Source organism: Lepus europaeus, chromosome 3, assembly GCF_033115175.1.
Source record: "Lepus europaeus isolate LE1 chromosome 3, mLepTim1.pri, whole genome shotgun sequence".
Classification (NCBI taxonomy): Eukaryota; Metazoa; Chordata; class Mammalia; order Lagomorpha; family Leporidae; genus Lepus; species Lepus europaeus.
In genome coordinates this window covers 34,554,219-34,577,103 of record NC_084829.1, presented here as the reverse complement: position 1 = coordinate 34,577,103, position 22,885 = coordinate 34,554,219, and the positions used below count along the sequence as shown (strand labels likewise).

The 22,885-nt window shown below is 65.1% G+C and overlaps 1 protein-coding gene across 2 annotated transcripts in view; it reads right to left on the bottom strand.

Annotated features, from left to right (window-relative positions):
* Nucleotides 1-110: 110 nt before the first annotated feature.
* The window catches only part of ITPR3 (inositol 1,4,5-trisphosphate receptor type 3), a 60,569-nt gene continuing 37,794 nt past the window's right edge, over nt 111-22,885 (bottom strand). Inside the window, exons 16-58 of one of the 2 annotated variants that reach the window (XM_062185976.1) lie at nt 22,635-22,807; nt 22,173-22,292; nt 21,741-21,923; nt 20,371-20,622; nt 20,141-20,285; nt 19,725-19,866; nt 19,140-19,339; nt 18,416-18,545; nt 18,112-18,169; nt 17,086-17,251; nt 16,167-16,331; nt 16,012-16,086; nt 15,553-15,678; nt 14,375-14,497; nt 14,088-14,288; nt 12,986-13,237; nt 12,766-12,891; nt 12,545-12,670; nt 11,799-11,919; nt 11,208-11,398; nt 10,607-10,755; nt 10,358-10,466; nt 10,158-10,248; nt 9,849-10,018; nt 8,705-8,864; nt 8,442-8,623; nt 8,155-8,355; nt 7,958-8,068; nt 7,463-7,558; nt 7,270-7,371; nt 7,100-7,186; nt 6,525-6,635; nt 6,248-6,440; nt 5,969-6,094; nt 5,631-5,803; nt 4,999-5,163; nt 4,021-4,213; nt 3,529-3,633; nt 3,315-3,442; nt 2,514-2,679; nt 2,011-2,171; nt 1,316-1,477; nt 229-1,017 (exon numbers count right to left, since the gene is read on the bottom strand). In XM_062185976.1, the coding sequence (XP_062041960.1) occupies nt 949-1,017; nt 1,316-1,477; nt 2,011-2,171; nt 2,514-2,679; nt 3,315-3,442; nt 3,529-3,633; nt 4,021-4,213; nt 4,999-5,163; nt 5,631-5,803; nt 5,969-6,094; nt 6,248-6,440; nt 6,525-6,635; nt 7,100-7,186; nt 7,270-7,371; nt 7,463-7,558; nt 7,958-8,068; nt 8,155-8,355; nt 8,442-8,623; nt 8,705-8,864; nt 9,849-10,018; nt 10,158-10,248; nt 10,358-10,466; nt 10,607-10,755; nt 11,208-11,398; nt 11,799-11,919; nt 12,545-12,670; nt 12,766-12,891; nt 12,986-13,237; nt 14,088-14,288; nt 14,375-14,497; nt 15,553-15,678; nt 16,012-16,086; nt 16,167-16,331; nt 17,086-17,251; nt 18,112-18,169; nt 18,416-18,545; nt 19,140-19,339; nt 19,725-19,866; nt 20,141-20,285; nt 20,371-20,622; nt 21,741-21,923; nt 22,173-22,292; nt 22,635-22,807 (6,285 nt within the window). In that variant the 3' untranslated portion in view covers nt 229-948. Of the gene's footprint in view, nt 1,018-1,315; nt 1,478-2,010; nt 2,172-2,513; nt 2,680-3,314; nt 3,443-3,528; nt 3,634-4,020; nt 4,214-4,998; nt 5,164-5,630; nt 5,804-5,968; nt 6,095-6,247; nt 6,441-6,524; nt 6,636-7,099; nt 7,187-7,269; nt 7,372-7,462; nt 7,559-7,957; nt 8,069-8,154; nt 8,356-8,441; nt 8,865-9,848; nt 10,019-10,157; nt 10,249-10,357; nt 10,467-10,606; nt 10,756-11,207; nt 11,399-11,798; nt 11,920-12,544; nt 12,671-12,765; nt 12,892-12,985; nt 13,238-14,087; nt 14,289-14,374; nt 14,498-15,552; nt 15,679-16,011; nt 16,087-16,166; nt 16,332-17,085; nt 17,252-18,111; nt 18,170-18,415; nt 18,546-19,139; nt 19,340-19,724; nt 19,867-20,140; nt 20,286-20,370; nt 20,623-21,740; nt 21,924-22,172; nt 22,293-22,634; nt 22,808-22,885 lie in introns of both variants that reach the window. The other variant, XM_062185975.1, reaches the window with a different exon arrangement.

Below are 22,885 nucleotides of genomic sequence, written 5' to 3'. Positions count from 1 at the left end.
GTGCCCTGCCGGGCTAAGGGACAGGCAGGGCCTCAGGCTACAGCCGGCTGCCGACTGGGTAGGCTTAGTAGGAGCCCCAGACTTGCCGCTCTGAGCTCCCTGTGTCAGGAACACGGCCCAGAGAAGAGGCTGTGTACTGTGAAATCTGTGGAATAAACACGGAGGGGATGGTGGGAACTGTGTCGCCACGCGCTGTGAGCCCCTCCCATGAGCCTGAGGAGCATCGTGGCCGCAGGCGAGGCCCGTGGGGGAGTACAGGCAGGACATGCACTCCTTTTTAATGAGCTGGGTTTATTTCTATTAATTTATTTAAGGCAATTAACATTAGTTCTCGAGACAAAAGACTTGTAAAACAATACACCCAAAGGAGAAAAAACAGGCAGTCAACAAACAGCCACTCGCAGTGCTCAGCCCGTGCGGCTGGCCCAGGGAGAGGCAGGTCCTGGGGTAAAGGCTGCCCGTCTTTGAGTCACCAGGACACCTGGGCGACAGGGCTGAGCAGGGCACCTTGGAATAAGTTAAATAACTAAGCCCTAAAGTCGCTTAGTGACAGCACCGCCACCACCTCCCCAGAGGCAGCAGCAGCGAAATGTAGTGCTTGGAGAGGAAAGGGGAGCCCACTGCTGACGCCGCGGGGGTGCCACGGGACCGGCAGGCACTGCCCGAAGGAACGCAGGTCACCGGGACTTCTAAGGCATTAAGGTAAACTGAGTCCCAGTGGACTTGAGGGCTCGAGGCAGGACCACCAGCTCTGAGGCTCCCCCTCCGTGCTGGCCTCAGCCTGGGGTGGGCTGGGGGGGAGGTCTGGCAGGCAGGAGCTAGACCCTGGGTGGGTCCCTGGCCTTGAAAGGCCACCTGGCTGGCTGGGCCCCCTGGCCCGGGGGAGTGGGCAGCATGCCCGGGCACAGCCCCGGCGTTGGCCGTCCTGGTCAGGGCCTCCGGGCGTCTTCAGCGGCTCATGCAGTTCTGCACATCCACAAAGCCCAGGCGCTGCCTGCGTTTCCGCTGCTCGGTCATCTAGGCGGGGACAGGTGTAGGCCCGGTCAGGCCGCCCACCCCCTCCCCAGGAGGGCTGGCCGCTCCAAACCCTCCTGCTCGGGGAGCACAAGCCGCCTCTGACACCCCCGTGCCCCAGGAGCCCCGGGGAGGGGATCCCCATTAGCTGCAGAGCCCAGGGAGGCCACACCTCCGGGCCGGAGTTCCACTGGGCCCTGGGGCAGGACTCTGAGTGTAGGGGAGAGCTCAGGACCTGCTCACGTCCCAGGGCTGACGGGAAGGCTGAGCAAAGTGGGCTGGCCCAGGGCGGGGTGCGCACCTGCTCCTTGAGCTCGTTGAGCTGGGTGGTGAGGTGGGACACCAGCTTCATGGTGGAGTTGAGCTTGTCCTGAAGAATGCGGATCTCGTTCTGTTCCCCCTCACCCTCGTTGCTCACGAGGGACATGGCTCGCATCCGGGGGAACCAGTCCAGGTTCTTATTCTGAAAAAGGCCACCAGGGAGGTGAACAGTCTGGCCCAGGAAGCCCTCACTTGGAAAATCAGTCATTGGGGCTGGCGCTGTGGAAGATGGCCCAAGTGCTTGGGCCCCTGCACCCATGTGGGAGACCTGGAAGAAACTCCTGGTTCCCGGTTTCAGATTGGCGCAGCTCCGGCTGTTACGGCCAATTGGGGAGCGAACCAGTGGATGGAAAACCTCTCTCTGCTTCTGCCTCTCTCTGTGTAACTCTTTCATATAGATTAATAATAAATCTTTTTAAAAAAATCTTTAAAAAAAAAAAAGAAAGTCATTGGGGGGAGCTTCTGCCACCCCTTGACAGATGCATCACGGGGAAGCCTGGGCCGACCCAGGCCACGGTGAGCTGGCAGGGGGCTGTGCCACCTCGTCAGGATACCCAGCTGTCTCCTGGTAGCCAGCCGTGTACTCTCCTGACGTCCCTGGAGAGGGGACAGCTCTTGTCCGCCGCAGGCTTCCTCCCTCCCCCGTGAGGAGCGAGGTGGCAGCCCCGCGGGCACCTTGATCATCTGGGCCACGTAGCTCTCGGGGCCGGTGTAGTCGGTCTTGTTCTTGACGCGGACCAGCACGATGAAGTACAGGTAGTTCCACATGTTGTGCTCCAGCTTGATGTGCTCCTCGAACGACACCGTCTTGTTGTCAAACTTGTCCCTCTCCAGACCTGCGGGCATGCACAGCCAGAGCACAGCTGTCGGCCCCACACCACCGCCGGGCTGCACGTGGCCCGTGTCCCGCTGGCGAGGGACTGAAACCAGAACCTCGAGGCCACCGGCAGGCACTCGGCTCCCTCGCCGGTAAACCCCAGGGCTTAGGGGGACGGTTTCCGAGGCCCTCTCCCTCTTCCTTGAGCTCAGGCAAGGTCACCTACGGCTCCCAATGCAGGCAGGGTCGTTCTCTGCCCAGTTCCAGGAACACGCGGACAGCCATCGGCGGCCCCTCAGCAGGCTCCACAGGGGCTGCCGGGACACCCGACAGCCCACACAGGGCCGGGCCCAGGCCTCACCGCAGATGAAGCAGGTGGTCTTGAGGATCTCCTCCTTCTTCTGCTTCTCACTGCGCAGGTCGGCGAAGGTGTCGATGATCACGCCGAAGATGAGGTTCAGCACGATGATGATGACGATGAAGAAGAACAGCAGGTCGTAGACCACGCGGGCTGGGAACAGAGACTCCTGCAAGGAGGGGACAGGCAGGCTGGCCCGGCGTCCCCACGTTCACCCGGCCCTGTGGTGATGGGGGCCTCTGGCTCATTGACCATGAGGAAGGCAGGGTGGGCCCAGTCTGGCTCCCTGGAGCGAGAGTGCAGCCAGAGGCCCCGAGCGTGGATTAGGAAAACAGCTGACTCAGCACGGGCTGGTGCAGCCCCACGGCGCAGGGAACGAGGGCTACTGGCCCGGGCCTGCCCCTGCCCCTAACTCTTGGTTAGTTAGGGCAAGAGCCAGTGCTGAGCTCCCCTGCCCCACCCCAGGATGCCTGACCTCACACATTCTAGAAACCCTGTCTGGCCAGGGAGGCGGCTCCTCACTCCCCAGGCCCCGGGGGTGGACTGCCGTTCAGGGAATGCCGGCTCCCGAGCCAGATCATGAGGCCTCCCTGGGAGCTGACTCAGCTTCCCCGCCCCCCCCTCCCCGCTGCGGGACCTGGAAGCCGGGGAGCGCCTGGTGCAGCGGAGTCTGCCTGACTCACATCCTCCCCAGCCGAGGGCAGAGTGTGGCTGCCAGGGCCCAGCCCCGGCATCTTCAGGGGGCCGCGGGGCGGTGCTCACGTCCCCACCAAAGCTGACGGGTGGGCGGGGCCCGGGGCTCACATCTTTGGAGGGCTTGCGGAGGATGTCGCCCACGCCGCCTCCATTGCGCAGCCCGTGGTTCATGACCGTGACGATGCACATCAGCAGAGTGTCGCAGGCCCGCTCCGTGCTGTCCGGCTCCCCATCTTCTGCAAGCGCACAGTGTGCTCAGACCCAGGCCACTGGTCGCCTCCGCGCCCGCCCCACCCCCGCATCCACTGACCCCCACCCTCACCTTCCAGGGCCTCGGGCACCGACACTCCGGAGACACAGTCCATCTTGTCCCCGCTGCACGTGCCCACAAACGCGGCAGCTCCGTGTGGCATCGCTAGGGGGCTGGCTGTGAGGCCAGGGACAGGGTCCTTATCACCCCTTAAGGTCTGTCTCCAGCATCACACCCTCCGGGCCGCCTCCCCCGGTGCTGCCTGCCCCCACTGCGGGCGGGGAGAGGCCTCTGTGGCCCCCAGACCCGGGACCCAGGCAACCCCTGCAAACACTGAGTTTAATATGAGCGACAGCAGCTCCAGCCCTCAACCAAGTGGCTCCTGAGGGGTCAGAACCGCAAGGTTCTCAATCATGGCATGAGCTAGACCAATCGGGAGCTGACTGGTGTGAGCTAGACCTTCCCAGAATCTCACAGGACAGACTGGCAGGGAGTCTCGCGGGATGAGCATAGGGGTCCTGGCCCTGACTGATGCCAGCCCCTCGTGCAGGCCCCGCCCCAGACCTCTGGAGTGGTTGCTAGGCAGCCGGTCGACCTCCAGGATGAAGTCGTCCTTGAGGAAGAGGAAGCCCACGATGGAGAAGAGGTAGACCAGGATGAGCGCCAGCAGCGCCGTGAGCAGGATGGAGCGGCCGTTGCGGGTCACGCTCTTGATGACGTTGAACAGCGTCTCCTCCCGGTAGATGAGGTCAAAGAGCTGCCGGCGAGGGACAGGGCCCTGAGCGGCTGGGCCGCCCCCCTCAAGGGGCTCCCGCGGGCTCCCACAGGCCCCCGCAGCACCCGGCGCTTGGGCAGGGAGAGCCAGCGGGCGGCCTACGAGGGGAGCCGCGGGGATGGCACAAAGCGGGGGAGAGCACGGCCCTCCGCAGGCACTCGGTGCGTGAGCTCACTTCACCCCCAGTATTCTGAAATGCAGGAGCTGCCTTCGCCACTTCACAGAGGGGGGAACTGAGCCAGCCGACAGGTAAACCTGCAGCGCGGCAGGTTACGCCACCGTCTGCAGCCCCTGGCATCCCATATGGGTGCCGGTTCAAGTCCTGGATGCTCTTGGAAAAGCAGCAGAGGGTGGCCCAAGTGCTTGGGCCCCTGCACCCACATGGGAGACCTGGAAGAAGCTCCTGGCTTCAGCCTGGATCAGCCCTAGCCCTTGTAGCCATTTGGGGAGTGAACCAGCAGCTAGATCAATTCTCTCTCTCTCTCTAATTCTTATAATAAATAAATCTTTAAAATAAAAATATACAGAACTTGCCCCAAGACAAGGGGCTAGGAGTGGCCAAGGTGAGATGCACACCCATGGCCTGGTCCCAAAGTCCAGGCTTGAAGCCCCACTGTACTGGACAGAGCAGGTCAGGCTGGGGTCAGTAAGAGAGGACACTGAACATCCCCTCCTCCCAGCCCAGCAGCCAAAGGACAAGACAGAGGCTTGCACTGGGGAACCACCAGAGTGGCCCCGCCCAGCCCCGCCCAGCCCGCGGGCCTCACCAGGATGCTGTAGAAGAGCTCATGGGCAAAGAGGCCCAGGACACTGGTCAGGATGTAGCCCACGTGGTAGAGGAATTCCACGTCCATGACCATGGCCTTGTAGCCACGGATGAAGGTGCCACGGTTGCCCACGAAGCTCACCACAAACACGATCTTGTTGGTCAGCTGAGGGGCAGGGCGCGGGGTCAGTGTCCTGCCCAAACCTCCACCCCATCCCTTTGCCCCTCGACGCCCCACCCAGAGGTGCCGCATTGGTGAAGCTCTCCCAGCTATGCGTGAAGGCTCCCAGGACAGAGACAGGAAGGGGAGCCCCTGGGTCCTGCAGCTCCAGGAAGAAACCAAGGCTCAGAGAAAGGAAGAGAGGGGCAGAGAAGACAGCCCCAGGCCAGCACGGTGACCCGATAAATCGGGAAGGGGCCCCCTCTGCTCAGGGCACGTCCCCTCCCTCTGCCAGGGAACTGTCACCACGCGCCACCTCTGACATCCGCTGTGCCGGCTGCAGACACGGCGGCCCCAGCACCGGTGCTCCAGTGGCTCCGAGCATGGGACCTCAGCCCAGAGAGCAGGGGGTGGGGCAGTTTCAGGTCCCCCCGCGGGTGGGCACGTGGGAAGAGCGCTGCACCAGCACTCACGTTGAGGGCGCCCAAGATGTTGAGCGTGGGCCCGATGCCCAGGTAGTAGATGGAGCGCAGGATGAGCGCCACGATGAGCGGGCGGATGCTGTAGCGCTTGGTGAACAGGGCCGTGATGGAGAAGCAGATGAGGATCCAGAAGAGCAGCGACATGAGCGGGGAGCCCAGCACGCCTGGCCGCGGGAGCAGAGGTGAGCGGGGCGCAGGAGCCCCAAGACACCGCCCTCCCGGGAGCCTCGCCTGCTCAGCTCCTGGGGCCGGATGCCCCGTCCGGCTGCCGCTGCCTGCCCTGGATCTGGCCCCTGGCTGTCCCCCCGGGGTCTCCCCGCTGCCCGCACCTGTGGAGGCGCCCTCCACGTAAGGGTAGAAGAAGGCGATGATGATGTTGATGAACACGGCCAGGTTGAAGGAGATGCTGCCCCACAGGGTCATGCGGCGCGAGAACCAGTAGATGAGCGGCATGCCTGGGGACAGCTGGCCGTGAGTGCCCCACCCCCTGCGCGCCCTCACAAGCTCCAGGCCCCTAGGAGGGAGGCGGGACGGGGGTGGGGGGAGCCCCAGCAGGGGAGCGGGGCCCGGGGCCGGGGTGCCTGGGCCCGCCCTCCCGCGGTCCTCACTGCGGAGCCGGCGCTGCCACTCCATCTCGTTGTGCAGGAAGGAGGACTGGTCGAAGAAGTCGCTCACTTTGCTGCCCTGCTCGTCCTGCTCGGTGGTGGTGAAGAGCCGGTGCTTGGTCTCCTCCGTCAGGAACTGGCAGATGCCAGGCACCGGGAACACGATCTGCTCCATGCTGCGGTCCTGCCGCACGATCTGCGCGCGCACGGCACACGGCGCGTCACGTCGCGGCACGTCCCTCGGGGCCCCGCCTGCGCGCCCCGCCCGCCCTCCGCCCACCTCGATCTGCGACGTGTGGTTCTCGTAGTAGGCCAGGGGGTCCTCTTCCTCCTCCTGCGCGGGCGCCGAGGACTTGAGCATCTGTGACAGCTGCTTGTTGTTGAGGCTGAGCTGGAGGTGCAGGACGCCAGGGTCAGCCCCCACGGTCCGGCCAAGGCCCAGCTCTGGACCACACCCCGGGCAGCGTCACCCACCCCTGAGCCAGCCAGGGGGCAGCCGCAGCCGCAGCCGCAGCCACTCACCCAGGAGGCACCAGGCCAGGGAGTCCTATGCATAGCACAGCCCCGCTGTGGCCTGGGTCCTGCTCTGGCTTTCCAGACCTGCACTACACCCACTTCTAAGTCCCTGTTTCTTCCCTGGACCCCACCCCCAAATTCTATCCCAGCACCCAGATCCCAGCTCCTTCTTCGGTCCCAGGCCACGTCCCCCAGCGCTTGGCCCTGAGCCCTCCCCAGATTCCAGCTGTTCCCTGTTTTGTAGCCCCGCCCTCAATTTCCAGCCCCGCCCATGTCCCGCCTGGCCACGCCCCTGGCTCCAAACCTTGCCCCACTCCCAGCCTTGTCCCGAGCACCCACCATGGAAGAGATGCCCTCGGCTTCCTCCTCTTGGATGCGCCTCACGGGCCTCAGCAGGTGCTGCAGCTGTTTGTTGTGCCTGGAGAGCTGACGGAGAAGACGGGCACAGGTGCTGGGGGCGTGGTCGCTAGGGCATGGCCGGGGGCAGGGCCACAGGGTGGGGCCGGTACCTGCAGTGCCAGGATGTAGATGTTGTGGCCCACTTCCCGTGGGCTCACCTCCGAGTTCTCACGCTCCTCCTCCTGCAGGTAGGCCTTCTTGATGACGTCCACCTGGTGGGGCAGCACCGGCTCGAATGCCCTCTTCCTGGGGGCGGGGTCCCCTTCCGGACACACCCGTCCACAGCCCGACCGCCCAGCTCACCAGCTCCTGGGGCCGCAGGCTAATGAGGATGCGCTCGGCGTTCTCACTGTCGTGCCGGCTCTCCATCAGTGCCAACAGCAGCTTGGAGGCGTTGTCCTGGGGGCGGGGCCCGGGGGGGTGCAGGCCACAGTCTCAGGGCCCTCACCACAGCCCCACAGCCGCCTCCTGGCACCACGCCCCACCCCCAGGACGTGCCACGTCCTTGCCAACCTCTGCCCCCAGGCTCCGGGGCAGCACCCCGCACAGCCAGCCCAGCCCCACAGGCCTGTCTTCACCCCCTGCCGGTGGCAGACACCCACCCGGCCACACAGCAGACGTGTTCACCTGCAGAGGGCGTGCGTCACGGCTTCTTTGCCCACCTGTGCACCCTGCACACACCGCGTACCGTCACACGTGCCCCACACAGCACACTGACCTCACACATTCCACGTGTGACCACGCCCACACTCGACACCCGGCACACGCAGACCCACGCAGACCCGCCCTGGGCCCCACCTTGAGCTGCAGCACCAGATCCATGCGGTACTTGCACAGGGGGCTGATGTCATTGAGGATCAGGGCGGTGATGATGTCTATGCCGTTGGACTCGTGCGTCACGATGCAGGTCTGGTGGGAGGCCAGGCGGGGAGGGCTCAGAACCGCGGGAGCCCCCGGGGGAGCCCCCTCCACCCGCCCACGCCCAGCCGGCTCACCTGGTTCTCGTGGCAGGGGCCCTGGCAGTACTCGGTGAGGGTCTCCAAGGTCTGGATGACCAGGCCCACGTTGTCCTCGTTGATGTAGAGCCCCAGCAGCCCCAGGCCCCCCGTGGTGCTGCCGCACATGATGTCCAGGAACTGCAGGGTCTCGCACACCAGGTTGTAGTTGGTCTTGTTGTTCTGACAGCGCAGGTAGTTCTGTGGGAAATGGAGCGGTGGGCGTGGCGCAGTGGGGGCGGGCGGGGTGGGGGAGGAGAGGGAGGGGTCATGGGGCACATGCGCACCTGCAGGTCCCGGTTGTGGTTCTCGCACAGCAGCTGCAGGAAGCGCAGGATGGGCTGCATGATGAGCACGGAGGTGCCCATCTCGCTCTGCACGCGCTCACCCACCTCGTGCCCCCGGGGCAGGCTGGGGCCCAGCGAGTAGCGGGAGGAGGAGCTGGGCATGGAGAAGGAAGCCACCCGGCCTGCAGGGGGCGAGGCCCGGTGAGGAGGGGCGTCGGCTGGAGCACCAGCCCCGCCTCCCGGCCCGGCCCCCAGGCCCTGACCTTTGGCCGTGGGGTCCTCCCGTGGCTGGCTGCCCAGGTCGTTCATGTTCACGGCCACCGTGGACTTGGTCTCCTGCTGCGCCCGCTTCATGCGGTCATGCAGCACCTTGAAGAAGCGCTCCGACTTCTTGTCGCTGGTCATCAGGTTGTAGAAGGATTTCTGGGGGGGTGTGGGGGTACAGACAGTGGGTGGGGACAGCCCCTGCTGAGCCTGGCTCTACACAACCCTCGGCTGGACACTGGGCCCACAGATGGGGTCAGGGAGGGCGGTGGGGACCGTGCGAGGCAGGCAAAGTGCTGGGGGCGGCACCACCACCTGCTGCGTCCATGCCCACCAGAAGCAGAGGGATTCCCGGAAGGCTCGGTCCCGACTCTCCCCTGCTAAACCCCACAACAGCTGCAGGTGCCTGAGGAAAAGCCACAGCCCCCCTGGGCCCCCCAGGCCCTGCGAGCCCTCCTCTGCCCCTCGCCAGCCTGCACGGCTTCGTGGCTGCCACGTGCTGTACCAGGAAGGCTCTTCCTCCTCCGTATCTACACATTCACTTCCGGTCTCCCTTGCTCCCAACTCAGGGGCCTCCCTCGCCCCTCCCTCAAGTTCCAGGTAGCCGCCGGGCCCTTGCCCGGTCACTCCAACACACTCTCCACGCTGCCCAGGGTCACACCGGCCTCTTTCTTTCCCCACCCGCCGCACTCTAAGATGCTCAAGGGCAGAGGTGTCGAGTTCCTGCTGTGTGCTAGACCTGGGGCCCCAGCGCCAGCACAAAAGGACAAGGTCCCTGACCCTGCGCCCTGCCCCGCCCCAGGCACAAGGCAATGCCTCGCCCCCAGGAGGGGAGAACCAGGAGAAGACGAACCTGGGGCTCTTTTGTCCCCCACTGAGGCCTCTGAGCCTGCAGCGTGTCCGGCACACAGAAGATAAAGGATGCTAACAGAGTGGGCAGGCAAATGTGGGCGGCCATGGTGGGGGCAGGACAGTGGGGGCAGGCTCAGGCCTGGCCGGGGCCACATGATGGGGAGGGGGAAGAAATGTGTGGGGACAGGAGCCACTCAGGGGTGGCCGGTCACCAGTACCCAGGCCTCGGCAACTTGGCACCCAGTCCCACCTGCTGGGCAGGGGGGGCCCCCACCCCTACCCACTGCACACCTGGATCTCCGTGTTGCCACCGTCTAGCAGGCGGATGGCCAGGCCGATGCTCTCCTGGAAGATCTTCTCGTTCTTGGTACTGGTGATGAGGTCACACACCAGCTTGGTGGCCCCCTCCTTGTCCAGCCGGCACTGGGTGGCCGCAATGGCTGACCAGTCTTGGTCCAGGCCTGAAGGGGTGGGGCTCACTTGATTGAGTGGAGCTGGCAGGGCAGGGCCGGGTGGGGTGGGGTGGGGGAAGGGAGGACCCACGGTCTGGGTGAATGGGCCACCAGGAGACGAGGCAGGGCGGGGAAGGCCGGTACTGACCAATGCCCATGGGGTCCGGAAGGTCCCCCCGTGAGCTGGACTTCCGGTTCTGCAGGTAGTTCTGCAGCAGCATCTTGCGCAGCTGGTTGCCCTGGGGGCAGAGGGGAACGGGTCCCACAGTGGGCACGCGGCGCGCCCACGGCCAGCCCGAGCCTCCCGGCCCGCCTGCCCGCAGAGAGGGCGCCCGCGGCCGCACTCACCCGCTCCCCGTACTTGGCCTTCTTGAGCAGCATCTGCTGCAGGGTGCGCAGCACCTTGATGCACAGCTTCTCCTCGGACTCCATGAGGTCCTTGGTGTGCTGGATCAGCCTGCGCCGGCCAGAGGAAGCCCGGGCCTGCCCCACGCCGCCTCCCAGGCAGAACACTCCCCCCACCCTGTGCCTCTGCCCCCTCCAGGGCCCGCTGACCCCCCCAGCCCCTCCCTGGCCCAGGCACTGGGCCCCGCTCACTTGGACAGGAAGCCGCCACTCTCGCAGCGCTGGTAGGCTTCGCTGCCCTCCAGGAAGAGCAGCTCGGGCCAGTGCAGGACGTCCACCAGCACGGACAGCTCCGCCTGCACCAGGGGCCTCAGCCGCTCCTCCAGGGCTGTGATGATGTCCTGGGGTGGCAGGGCGGGGTCGCCACCAGGTCCCACACAAGACCGGGGCTTCCCCGCCCAAACACCAAAGAGCCCACGGATTGTCCTGCACCTGTCTTGGGCCCCAGAGCCAGATACGGGGAAGAAAAAGCATGAGCGCTGTCTGCCTAGAGTCTCTGGCTGGGACCCCCGAGGCCTAGCTTTTCTCCTAGCTGTGTGACCTTGGACAAACCCCTTGTCCTCTCTGAGCCTCAGTCTCCTGTCACAAGGGGAGAACAACCCATCACAGCTCCTCTGCCAGCCACCGAGAGTGGAGAGAAACGTGCTACAGGAACAGGCAGGTGCTGCAGGGACCAGGGTGCCCTTTGATCCCCACAGAAGGGGCAGGTGGATCAGCATGGGCAGCGAGGGAAGGGACCCTCCGCTGTCCAAGGGGGCAGCCCCTTAGGGGGCGGCAGGCAGCACACACCCACCTGCAGCTTCTCGATGATGTTCTTGTAGTCCCACTGGTTGGCGGTGGGGGCGACACGGGGGAAGGCCCGTGTGGCTGCCTTGTAGTTGGATGCGTTCCGCTGGGCGGCAGCCGCACAGCTGGCCCCGCTGCTCAGCAGCGAGCTGATGTGGGCATCCAGGTCCATGGGCAGCAGGATGGCCCGACTCTTGGCTGAGAGGGGAGAGGCGGGTGCTGAAGGAAAGCTGAGGGGTGGGGGAGCTCAGCCAGAGCCAGGGCTGGGGGCTGCCACACTGGGGAACGGGGCCAACCAGACGGAGAGCCTGGGGGCAGGGACTGCCGCTCCTCCCCTCTGGTTCCACCCTGGCCCTTCCCAACCCCGGCCCCTCCCTCCATCACCAGCTACAGGCCTCGCTCCTGCAAGCACACAGAACACAGGCACAGACCCTGGCTGGGGGACGTCCCCCAGCCTCTGTCCATTGCCAAAATGCCAGGCAGACATCAAGGACTCAACGGAGAACCACCTGGAAGCAGGTGCCGGGCGTGCGGAGGGACAGGTGCACTGAGGGCAGCGTGGCTGCGGCGGGGCGGGGCCAGCACCCTGCGCACTCACCCACCATGGCGAGGGTCCGGATGCAGGCCTCCACCGAGCCCTTGTGCTGCTGCTGCAGCCACGGACACTCGAGCAGCCGCATGGTGGACTGCAGCAGCTGGACCACGATCGTCTGGTGCGTCTGCAAGAGGCCACACAACCCGCGGCTGCGGCTCGGCCCAGCCCGACCAGGTCCCGCGGAGAACGGGCATGAGGGCAGCACCAGCTGCCCTCCAGAGCCGACCCTTGTGCCTCTGATCAGCTGGGAAAAGGCACCCCCATTTCCTTTAGCAGTACCCCACCTGCCCAACTGTCCACGGGCAGCCCTGTAGCTCTCCAAGGTCCACGCCTGGGTGCACAGCCATGTGGCTGACCCTTGGCTCCCTTTTAAAAATCGTTTAAGGGTGGACATTTAGCGAAGCAGTTAAGATGCGGCTTGGGGCGCCTGCATCCTGCTATCAGAGTTGCATGGACGTGAGTCCCGGTTCCGCCCGATCCCGGCTTCCTGCTAATACAGCAGGTGATGACGGTTCAAGTACGTGGGCCGGCCCCAGCTGTTGTGGGCACTCGGGGAGTGAACCTGCAGATGGGAGATTTCTCTCCACCTCTGTGTGCACAGGCGAGGGGTCTCAGAGGCACCCTTTGTGAAGCCCCCCAGGGACGTGCTGATCCACAGAAGCCAGGGATCCCGGGCTGCAGGGGCTGACGGCGCAGGCCCTCACACGCCTCCTCCCTACAGAAACACTGTAGGGGCAGGAGCGGCTCACCTGCAGGGAGGTACTGTTCTCGGAGAACGGGGAGCTGAAGAAGGCGTGGACCGTGTCCAGCACCACGGTCAGCACGTACTTCTCGAGGGTGGGGTCGGCCAGCCGCTTCTCCCGCTTACTGCACACCTGGAGCAAGACACACAGATGCTGGGGGAGGGGCCCACACGCGGAGGCCCCCGCCCCCACCCCGCCCGGGGGTGCCCTCCCCTCCGGGGACAGACCCGAGCCATGTCCAGGGTGAAGCTTTCGAAGAGCGTCCAGATGTGGTTGCTGGTGTAGATCTCCTTCATCTCCACCTCCGTGTCCACGTAGCAGTGGTTCACGAAGTTCACATAGGCCATTTTCACCTGCAGGGTGGGGCCGGCGGTCAGGGGCACGCGCGGGTCCTCGCCCAGGCTCTGCCTCCTGCACGCCCCAGCCCCGCCCCAGCCCAGCCCCCACCTCGGTGATGCAGTCCTCGTGCGTGACCACCGACACCACATCCTCCAGGGGCAGCAGGGAGGTGCACTTGATCTCCGTGTAGACGTTCTTGCCCTCGGCGCAGGCGGCCAGCAGGTCCACCAGGGAGATGTGGTACATGAGGGGGCTCTGGTCCTCCACGCCGTCCCGGGCTCCCTTCATCATCTCCAGCAGGTGGGCCAGTGAGGCCTTGTCATTGTAGAACACAACCACGTCGTCCCCTGCGTTGGTCAGCTGTGGACAGGCCACGAAGGCGCGTGTTACAGCATCGTGGTCCCGACGGCCCCGGGGGCTCCCACCCCTGCCCTGCACTGACCGGGGAGAGGCTGGGACTCTCCGACATGCTCAGGAAAAATCTCCCACCCCAGTCAGTGTGCAGGGTGCCCTGGCTGATGTCTCGGGCCCCTTCCCCACACGGGCTCATCTCCCAGGCAGTCTCCTCCAGGCAGCCCTGGCTGAGCTCACCTGGCCCTGCCCTGGGCACCCTCAAGGAGGGTAGCAGCCACTGTATTCTTCCCACCTGGTGACACCTGGTGACAGCCCTGAAAGGTGCACAGTGCATGGCACCTGCAGCAAGGGTGCCTCCTCTGCCGTCCCAGTCCACGCTAAGTGCCGGCCCCTTCCTTTCCCCACCCCCCATGCCCTAAGACGCTCAAGGGCAGAGACCAGGTCTGGCCCCGGGCAGCATAGCCATGGCCCTTCACCCTCGTGCCTTCTGTCTGAAGGTATTGAGTTCCTGCTGGGGGCCAGATGCTGGGGCCCCAGCAGCCAGCACAAAAGGACAAGGTCCCTGACCCCGCCCCCGCCCCACTCCGCCCCGGGGAACATGGAGCCTTGGCATAACAGTGCTTCAATTCATAAGGAAGGGGCACTCATCACCCATGAAGGAATATGGGCTGGATTTCCTCCAGGCTGCTCTCCGAGCTGCACCCAGGCCGTGGCTCCCTGGGGCCCCCATCATACCTGCAGCCTCGGTTCTCCCGCCCTGGTCCCCGCCTCAGCCCCGCAGCCGAGCCCCTCTGCTAACCCTGTCTATCTCAGCAGCCCGCCCCCAGCTCTGGTGCGTGTCCAGCCCCGCCCTCACCTCGGTCATGATCATGTCCTGGCACTTCTTGACGTACTTGCCCTCGGCCTTGATGACGGTGTGCAGGAAGTCCAGGTACTGCACGTGGCGCCCGTGGGTGGCCAGCAGGTGCACGAAGTGCTGCAGCACGGGCTCACTGATCTCCGAGCACAGCTGGTAGTTGTTCAGGAAGATGTGCTGCATGGTCTCCGCCTCCAGGAGCTGCCGGGGGCGGGGCGGCGGTCAGAAGGAGGGGCTCCGGCCACCACCCTCCACCCACACCCCTGCCCCCAGCCCCAACGCCTCACCCCCGGCGTGAGGAAGAGGTGCAGGTGCTTGTGCAGCAGGGCCTGGTTGCCCGGGTTCCCCGCACAGAACTTCTGCAGGAACTGGTGCGTGTAGCGCAGGATCTCCATCATCTTGGCGTCACCCTGGGCACAGAACAGGGGAGAGGGTGGTGACCCCAGGGAGGCAGGGAGGCTCGGACAGGTGGGGGCTGGATCAGGGCTTGGGCTGGGGGCCACGAGGAGGCCAGGCTGAGATGAGGCTGCAGCAGGGGCACAGGGCAAGGGGGGCAGGTCAGGTGAAAGTTCGAGGCTCAGGGTGAGGCTTGGGCCAAGTCGGCATCAGTGAAGGTGAAGAGGTGGAGATGAGGCTAAGACTGCAAGCAGGGGCCAGGGTGGGCCTGGGGATAGGTCGGGGTGGGATATCAGGGTGAGGAATCAATGTTGGGGATCAGGGGGCTGGCGCTGTGGCATAGTGGGTAAAGCTACTGCCTACAATGCCAACAGCCCATATGGACGCCAGTTCAAGTCCCAGCTGCTCCACTTCCGATCCAGCTCTCTGCTATGGCCTGGGAAAGCAGCAGAGGATGGCCCAAGTCCTTGGGCCCCTGCACCCATGTGGGAGACCCAGAAGAAGCTCCAGGCTTCAGATCGGCCTGCCTCCTGTCATTATGGCACTTGGGGAGTGAACCAGTGGATTGAAGACCTCTCTCTCCCTTTCTCTCTCTCTCTAACTCTGACTTTCAAATAAATAAATCTTAGGAACAAAAAAAAAAAAGTTGGGGCGGAGGACCAGGACAAGGCCAGTATTGTCAGTATGGGTCAAGGAGAGGCCAGGGTCAGATTAGGGTCAACATGGGTCAAGGTCAAGAGGTTGGGGGGTCAAAGGTTGAGATGAAATAGATTCAAAGGGTCAGACTAGGAGAAGGAAAGACGCTGGAGTCGGGGTGAGAAGCAGGGTGAGGATGGAGTCTAATCAAAGTCAAAGCGGAGCAGGGTGAGCAGCATAAGGTCAAAGGTTAAGGTCAAATAAGGTCAAAGCAGGGCAGGGTGAGAAGCCTAAGATCCTGAGAGGGAGCTGAGCAAAGATGTGTCTGGTTAAGGTCGGGGTGAGGCCGGATGCGGCTGGCTGGGGTCTAACGGACAGTCCAGATGGGGCCGGGCAGAGCCCCCTGGGGCGGGAGGGCGGGAGCTGGGGGCACCTTGTCGTAGGGGACCTGCAGCAGGTCCAGCATGACCTTGTGGGCGTCCATGTTCTTGAGCAGCCGCTGCTGCTTCTTCCTCATCTGCTCGCCGACCCCGCACATCTTGTTCAGCCGCTCCAGGATCTGGGGAGGGAGCAGGTGAGCCCGGCGCCCCACCCCTCCCAGGCCCCCCCTCAGCCAAGTCCCAGCTTCCACGTGGGATGGGGAGTGGGAAAGGGGTCACGGTCGCTGAGTCAGAACCAGCAGAACCGGGGATGGCTGCGAGGCGCAGGCCCACCCATCGCGGGACAGAGCAGCAGACCGCGGAGGGGAGCTCGCTAGAGCCCTTCGGCTCGGAGTACAGTTCCCCTGGCTCGCGGCAGGGCTGCTCCTAACACAGGGCAGAGCTGCAGGAGGTCTCCTGAGGCCGGTGCCCAGGCCAGCTGCAGCCCTCCCCGGGGCCCCCTGGCCACTCACGCCCTTGACGATCTGGTAGTTCTCGCTGCTCTTCTCCCCGGCTGGGGGCAGGAAGCCCTCCTCATCCATGGGCCGCTGGGGGCACAGTGAGGTCAGTGTCAGCCGGGCCCAGCCTGGTGGGGAGCCCTGGCCTGGCCCCTGGCCCCCTGGCTCACCTCCTTCTTGTCCTTGGCGGCCCCCGCCTCCACCTCCTCGCCCTTGCCACTGCCCTTCTTGTCCACCCACAGCTCTGACTTCTCCACCATGGTCCGCAGCCGGTCCAGCTCGGACTTGATCACCTTGTAGTTCTCCACGTCCTGGGCTGAGATGAGCAGCTGCACCTGAAGGTGGGGGTGGGCGCGGCTGGTCTCAGGCACCCCAAATACCCGGGGCACCAGGAGGGCTCCGGCAGCCTGCCCAGGCCAGGACTCTCCCTACCCCTGTTCTCCCCATCCTCCCAAATACTACTCAACGCTGATGGCCCTGCCACAGGCCCACCACCTCCAGGAAGACCTCCCTGCCTTGAAGAGCCACAGCACCTGGCTTCAGTCGCTGCCTCCTGTCACAGGCCACTGTCACTTGCCCACTCGGACCCTGAGTGAGCAGGGAGAGGCACACTGACCTCACCCGACTCTGGCTGCAAGAGGGACCTGAACCAGGACCTGGGAGGGCTCCCACCTTCCTCGCCCTGGGCTCGAGGGCCCCTGGATACGGCTGAGCAGTAACCACGTTGTTGGGGCCACGGCCAGTTCGTGGCTCAGTGGCTGGCACACAGCGAGCACTTGGGGAACGGCAGCCCCAGTGGACAGACAGGTCACGGGGAACTGTGAGACAATGACATCACAGCCACAGCCCGCCAGGCAGGAGCCATGCACGCGGCCCAGGTGTGTGTAATAAGGGTTTGAGACCTGCCAAGTGCCGCCCGCATGGCCAGAACCCTCAGACTGGGCGGGCACCAAGATGGGCAGAGGGCGCTCAGTAAGGCTGCAAACCTCAAATGCGCTGTCCCCCAACCGTGAGCTCCTCCACCATCATGCACCCCAGCACCCCGTGGCCGCCTAGGCTGCGCGCCAGGGCCGGGTGCGCGTGCGTCACCTGCTTGAACGTGTGCATGGCCTCCTGGCGCTGGCTGAAGTGCTTGAAGAGCAGCTGGAGGGCGCCCGAGACGAGCGGGGCGTAGTCGTGCATGGTCAGGTGGATGAGCACCCGCAGGAACATGCGGCCGCCCTCGTCGTCCACTTCCAGCATGCTGCTGCTCTTCCTGCGGGCAGGGGACGAGGTGCGCTGCAGGCTCCCAGCCTCCGCCGCTCACGCCCCGCCTCCTGCCGCACACGCCCCGCCCCCACCGCGCACACCCCGCCTCCCACGCCTGCAGGTGCAGCTGCTGCCACGGAGGCTCCCTCCCAGTGGGTAAAGCGTCACTGCCGTGGGCCTAAGCGACCACCCCGGGGACCCTGGGCTCCCTCCGCGCACCTGCTGACTAAGCATCTGGAGCAGGGCCTCTCACTATGGGATCCAGAGACCCCTCCCCACCCCAGCATCGCTGAGGGGACTGGTGGGAGGGAGGGGGCCTGGAGCAAGAAGGAGCAAGCCCCATCTTTATCGTCACTCTCCTCCCCTCAGGGAGGGGCTCTTGGCAGCCCTGGTGAGCCATGTCCCAGGCAAGGTCTCACGATGGAGAGACTGAGCCCCTGGCGGGCACGAGCCCCACCCCAGGAAGAACCACACAGGGAGCTGCCCCTCCAACGCGTTCCCCCAACGTTTCCACGGCTGTATCTCAAGGCCCAGTGGCTTCCTTGCTAACTTCTTGTGCTTTACTTCCTGAACTTTCAGAAGTGTTGTTCTGGGAAGGGGCCGCTGCAGGCTGTGCTGCATGCCGGGAGGCTGTGGTGCGCCCAGGGCAGGCGCTGCCCAGGGCACCCAGACCCGGGACATGTGTGCAGCTACCTGACCAGGTCCTGCTGCCCTAGGAGACCCAACTGCTCCGGGGTGACAGCAGCCAGGGGGCTGGCGGAACAAGAGGAGGGAGGGGCTGACCCCCCCCCGGGAATGCTGGCCACCCCAAAAGGGGGTCTCAAGCCCTCCCAACCCCACAACTCCCCCGCCTCCACCCCGCCTTACCCCACTCCAAACATGGCCTCCGCCTGGTCCCCAATGCGGTCCAGGTTCATGTTGGCGGCTGTGGGGAGCAAGAGGCAGATGGAGGAAGGGGTGGGTCCATGCCCAGTAGAGGTGGGGGTACTCCTGGTCCTGGTCCAGACCGGGGGGCGGCTGACTGGCTGGGGCCCTGGGCAAGTCCCTGCTTCCCGCGGACCTCAGTTTCTCCACTGAGGAAACGATCCCTACCCCCCCCCCCAGCACTGTGGCATCCGAGTTCGCCCACGCTTGGGAAGGGCAGGGCAGGCAGCCGGCCCCGGGGCCTCACTGGTGGAGTCGAAGGCGGGGGCCGTGCCGTCCGCGCCGCTGTCCTGCATGGGGAACACCTCCACGAACTCCTTCTTGAAGACAGACAGCAGGTAGGAGATGCGGTAGTCCAGGCGGACGTTAAGGATGAACTGGACGAGAGAGGCAGCACGGTGAGCCCTGGGCTGCTGTCAGCAGGCCATGGGAGGGCAGGGACCCCGAACAGGCACCAGCACTCGGGGACTCTGAAATGTCGCTGGGACAAATCCAAGACCCCGTTCCCTGGGAGGCCCAGGGTCCTCCTCCCGGCTCCTGTCCCAAAGATAGGGCCTGGTATCTCTCAGCAGGAGGCAGCGAGCCCCAGGCGGGAGGGCCCCGGCTCCAAATCAGCTCTTGGCCTCCTCGCCTGTTCTGTCAACACCCCGGGGTCTCAGAGGAAGGAGAGAGAGAGAGGCCCATGAGGGCAAGGTCACTGCGGGACACCCTCGATCGTCTGCTTGGGAGCCCCATCAGAAGCTCGGGCCTCCGATTCTCCACACAGGCACTGGCGACACCAGGTCCCCCACGGTGTCCCTGCATTGCCCTCCCCATCGGGCGACAGCGGGGCTGGGACAAGGGCCTCGTCCTTCCTCGGGACGCAACGCGTCCCCACCCCAGCTGCTGCTGACGAGTCCCAGGGGCCAGGCCCAGAAATGAGAGGGCTGTGTCCACTCCCGCTCGCGCCTCCCCAGCTCCAGCCCAGCCACCTGTAGGATCTCCAGGATCTTCAGCTTGGTCTCCATCACCACGATGTCCTCATTCTCCTCGAACTTGCTCCGGTCCAGCGGCTCCGCGGTGCCAGCGCCAGCGGGCAGGCCGGGGCCGCCGAAGACAGACTGCTTGCGGCTGAGCACCATGGTGGACATCATGTGGCCCACGCCCTGGATGGAGCGCCGCACATTCTTGCCTGCGGGTTAGAGCGGAGGGGGGCGTGGCAGCACAGGGCTGACCCCGAGAGGCCAGAGGGCCAGGGCCAGGGCAAGAGGGAGCTGAGGGGAGGTGCGAAACCGTGGCAGCTGCTACAGAGCGTGGGGGTGGGAGGCGGGCGCCAGCCTCAGCTCCTCCTGCAGTAGAGGCCCGTATGGACCCCTGAGCACGCAGCGCCGGCCCCTCACAGCGGCTCGGGATTGGCAGGGCCGCGTCTCCCCTCCTGCAGCACCCTCCCTCACACCAAGCAACTCTGCCAGAGCCCGGGCTGGGAGCCCTGTGGCCCCCCCACCGAGGTCGGAGGGGACTGGGACGCAGGGCGCCCCCGTGGCAGGCGGCACAGCGGGCGGATCAGAAAGCCTCACCTCCTGGGTCCTCGTAGGCCTGCAGCATGGCCGGGGGCCCCTGCACGCAGTCGATGATGCTGAGCAGTGTGCGAGTGAGCCGCAGCAGCTCGCTGAAGCTGTAGAAGCCGAAGTAGATGAGATTGTGCGCCAGGCTGACCACCTGCGGAGGAGGGGGCGGGCCGTGAGCGTGGGCGGGGCCTTGCAGGTGGGCGGGGCCGCGAGCATGGGCAGGGCCTTGCAGGTGGGCGGGCCGTGAGCATGGGCAGGGCCTTGCAGGTGGGCGGGCCGTGAGCATGGGCGGGGCCTTGCAGGTGGGCGGGGCCGCGAGCATGGGCAGGGCCTTGCGGGTGGGGCAGGGCCACGTAGGCTGAGGGCGGGGTCACGGGAGGGTGGGGCCTCGGGGAAGGAGCCAGAGCCCGCCGACCCCAACCCACCTCGAAGGTGAGCTTGTTCTTCTCCTCGTTGGCGAAGGGCACGGCCTCGCTGACGACGCTGTTGAGGTAGTCCTCCACGAACTCCATGGTGCTGGCGAACTTGTGCTTCTTGTCGTCTCGCGAGGCGTTGAGGTTGGAATCATAGCTGGGGATGGAGGCGAGGCGGCATGAGGGCCCCTTGACCCGCCCAGCCCTGCCCCCTGCCCGCCCCTCCTCCGCCCTTCTCTCACTCCTTGATGGTGATGGCTGTGGGGATCTCAGTCCAGAGACGGGCGAACTTGACGGGCGTCACCAGCTCCTGCGGGTCGCGGTCCACGTGCACGCGCAGCATCAGGTGGCAGAAGGAGGCGCGCAGGTCGAAGGGCAGCATCTCGTCGGCCATGCACAGGAAGATGAGGTCCACGCCCAGCTGCTGGGAGATCTCGTCGATGGCCAGGTACTGCCGATCCAGGCACATGCGGGCGAAGAGCTTCAGCTGGTACCTGTGGGCCAGGGCGGGCGGTAAGGCCAGCACGGATGGCCGCCGGTGCCGGGGTCTCCATGGTGGGGCTCAGGTTAGACCACACATCGGCTGCTGGGACGGTCCTGCCTTGGAAAGCAGGGGAGGCAAACCCACCTGGAGTCGTGAGCACCTGTGGTGCCCCTGCCATGCTAAGGAGGAAGCACCTGCTGACTCAGCCAGCACAGGTGCTCATGGGAAGGGGGTGTCTGAGAGGTGAGCGAATGGCTGACAGTGGGGGGGGGGCAGCTTCGGGCAGGACCTCGAGAGAGGAGGGTGAGGTGGGTGGCTGGTGACAGATACGACTTTGGTGGCAGAGCTAGAAAAATGGGGATGGGGGAAGTTGTGCTCAACAATGTGAGATGCAGGCAGTCGGCCTCAGGGCGTAGCGGGTTAAGCTGCCGCCTGTGACGCCCACATCCCCTGTGGGCACCGGTTCGAACCCCAGCTGCTACGTTTCCTATCCAGCTCCCTGCTAATAGCCTGGAAAAAAACAGTAGAAGGTGGCTCAAGTGTCTGGGCCCCTCCCACCCACACAGGGGACCTGGATGAAGCTCCTGGCTCCTGGCTTCAGCCGGCCCAGCCCTGGCTGTTGGCAGCCATTCGGGTAGTTAACCAGCAGATGAAAAAAATCTGTCTCTCCCTCTTTCTCTTTCAAATAATCTTAAAAAAAAAAAAAAAAAAAAGCAAAACCACCGTGGGATGTAGCACCCTCTGCCACCTCCTCAGACACTCACTGCCCACCGGAGCCGGCCGGGGCAAACGGGCTGGCCACAGGACCTCGGGCAAGCCCCCCACTCCTCGGCGCCTCCCGCAGGGGCGACGGCGGCACCTCCTCCAGAGGCCGCTGTGGGGCGCAGGTGAGCAGGGGCGAAGTGCTTCGGATGGCGCTGGTGTACAGGAGCTCCGATACGGGACGCAGGCAGAAGTTTAAAGAACTAGGCCCTCCCCCCACGAGCTCCCTGAGGTGCCCACGGAGGCAGGAGGCAGCTGTGGGGTGTCGGACGCCTGGTTTCGGGGCTGACCCTGACGGCAGAGCCGCCCCGCGCTACTCAGCGTCGGTCAGTCATCCCTGCGTGAGAAGCCGGGCGGGGGCGGCACCTGTAGTAGCTGAGCACGTTCTCGTCGTGGGCGTTGCCGGCGCGCGCCTCCTGGGCCAGCTGCCTCACGCTCTTCTCGTGGTGCTCATTATTCTTGTCGGTCCACGTGAGCCACACTTCCTCCTCCGAGTACTCGATGCTCAGGTACTCATGCGACTGTGCCATCTCCTTCACGGGCCGCAGCCTGCAGGCCAAGGCCACCTTGCCGTGAGCCACGCGGGGCAGCCCCGGCTGCCCTCCGAGGGTGCACGGTCCCAATGGGGGGCACCCCACAGAGCCCAGGAGACTCCAGGACAGGGCTGCAGCCCATTCTCCTCTGCCCCCGCCCCTTCCCCAGGCCCAGAACTAGGCATGCGCGGAGCAGGCGCTGGGCTCGTGTCTGCAGAGGGCACGGAGCCTGGACCCAGGGTCCGAGGGCTGGGGCGGCGCTCACTCGGTCTGGATGAGGATGTCGCTGTTCTTGGGGTCCAGCACACACTTGCAGATGAGCTCCTGCGTCACGGGGATGGCGATGTGGTTGGACACGCACAGGTCAGAGAGGTAGTCCAGGAACCTGCGGTGGCGACCCACGAACAGGAGGGGCTCAGACAAAGCCCACCCTCCTCAAGGCTCGGGTGGGATGGGCTCCCAGCTACACAGGAAGGCATAGCCCACAGGGCATCGCCCTGGGACAGGGGGTGAGATCCAGCCAAGGCCAAGGGAGCAGAGCAAGGCTGATATTAACACTGTGTAGGCTAATACACACACTGCCTTTTCTATTTACCAACAGGTGCAGACGATACATTTCAATGGGGGTGGGGAGGGGAAGAAAGGAGGTCTTTACTGCAAAACACAAGGAGCCAGGCGGCGATGCTCGGTTCCCGGGCCCCCAGCGCCGCGTGCCGGCCGGGCGCACCTGGGCTCGCGGTTCTTGCGCACGAGGCTGACGAAGGTCTCCACCTCGGTCTTGGTGATGTGCTTCTCCAGCAGTTTGCGGTTGTTGTGCAGGAGCGCGGTGATGGTGTCCTCGGCCAGGATGTCGTAGCCGATCTGGGACTGCATCATCCCAAACTGCTTGGCAATGTGCTCCTGCAAGGGCAGACAGGCCGGGGAGGTCGGCAGGTGCGGCGGGGGCGGGGCGGGGCAGCCCTGCCGCAGAGCCCTGCC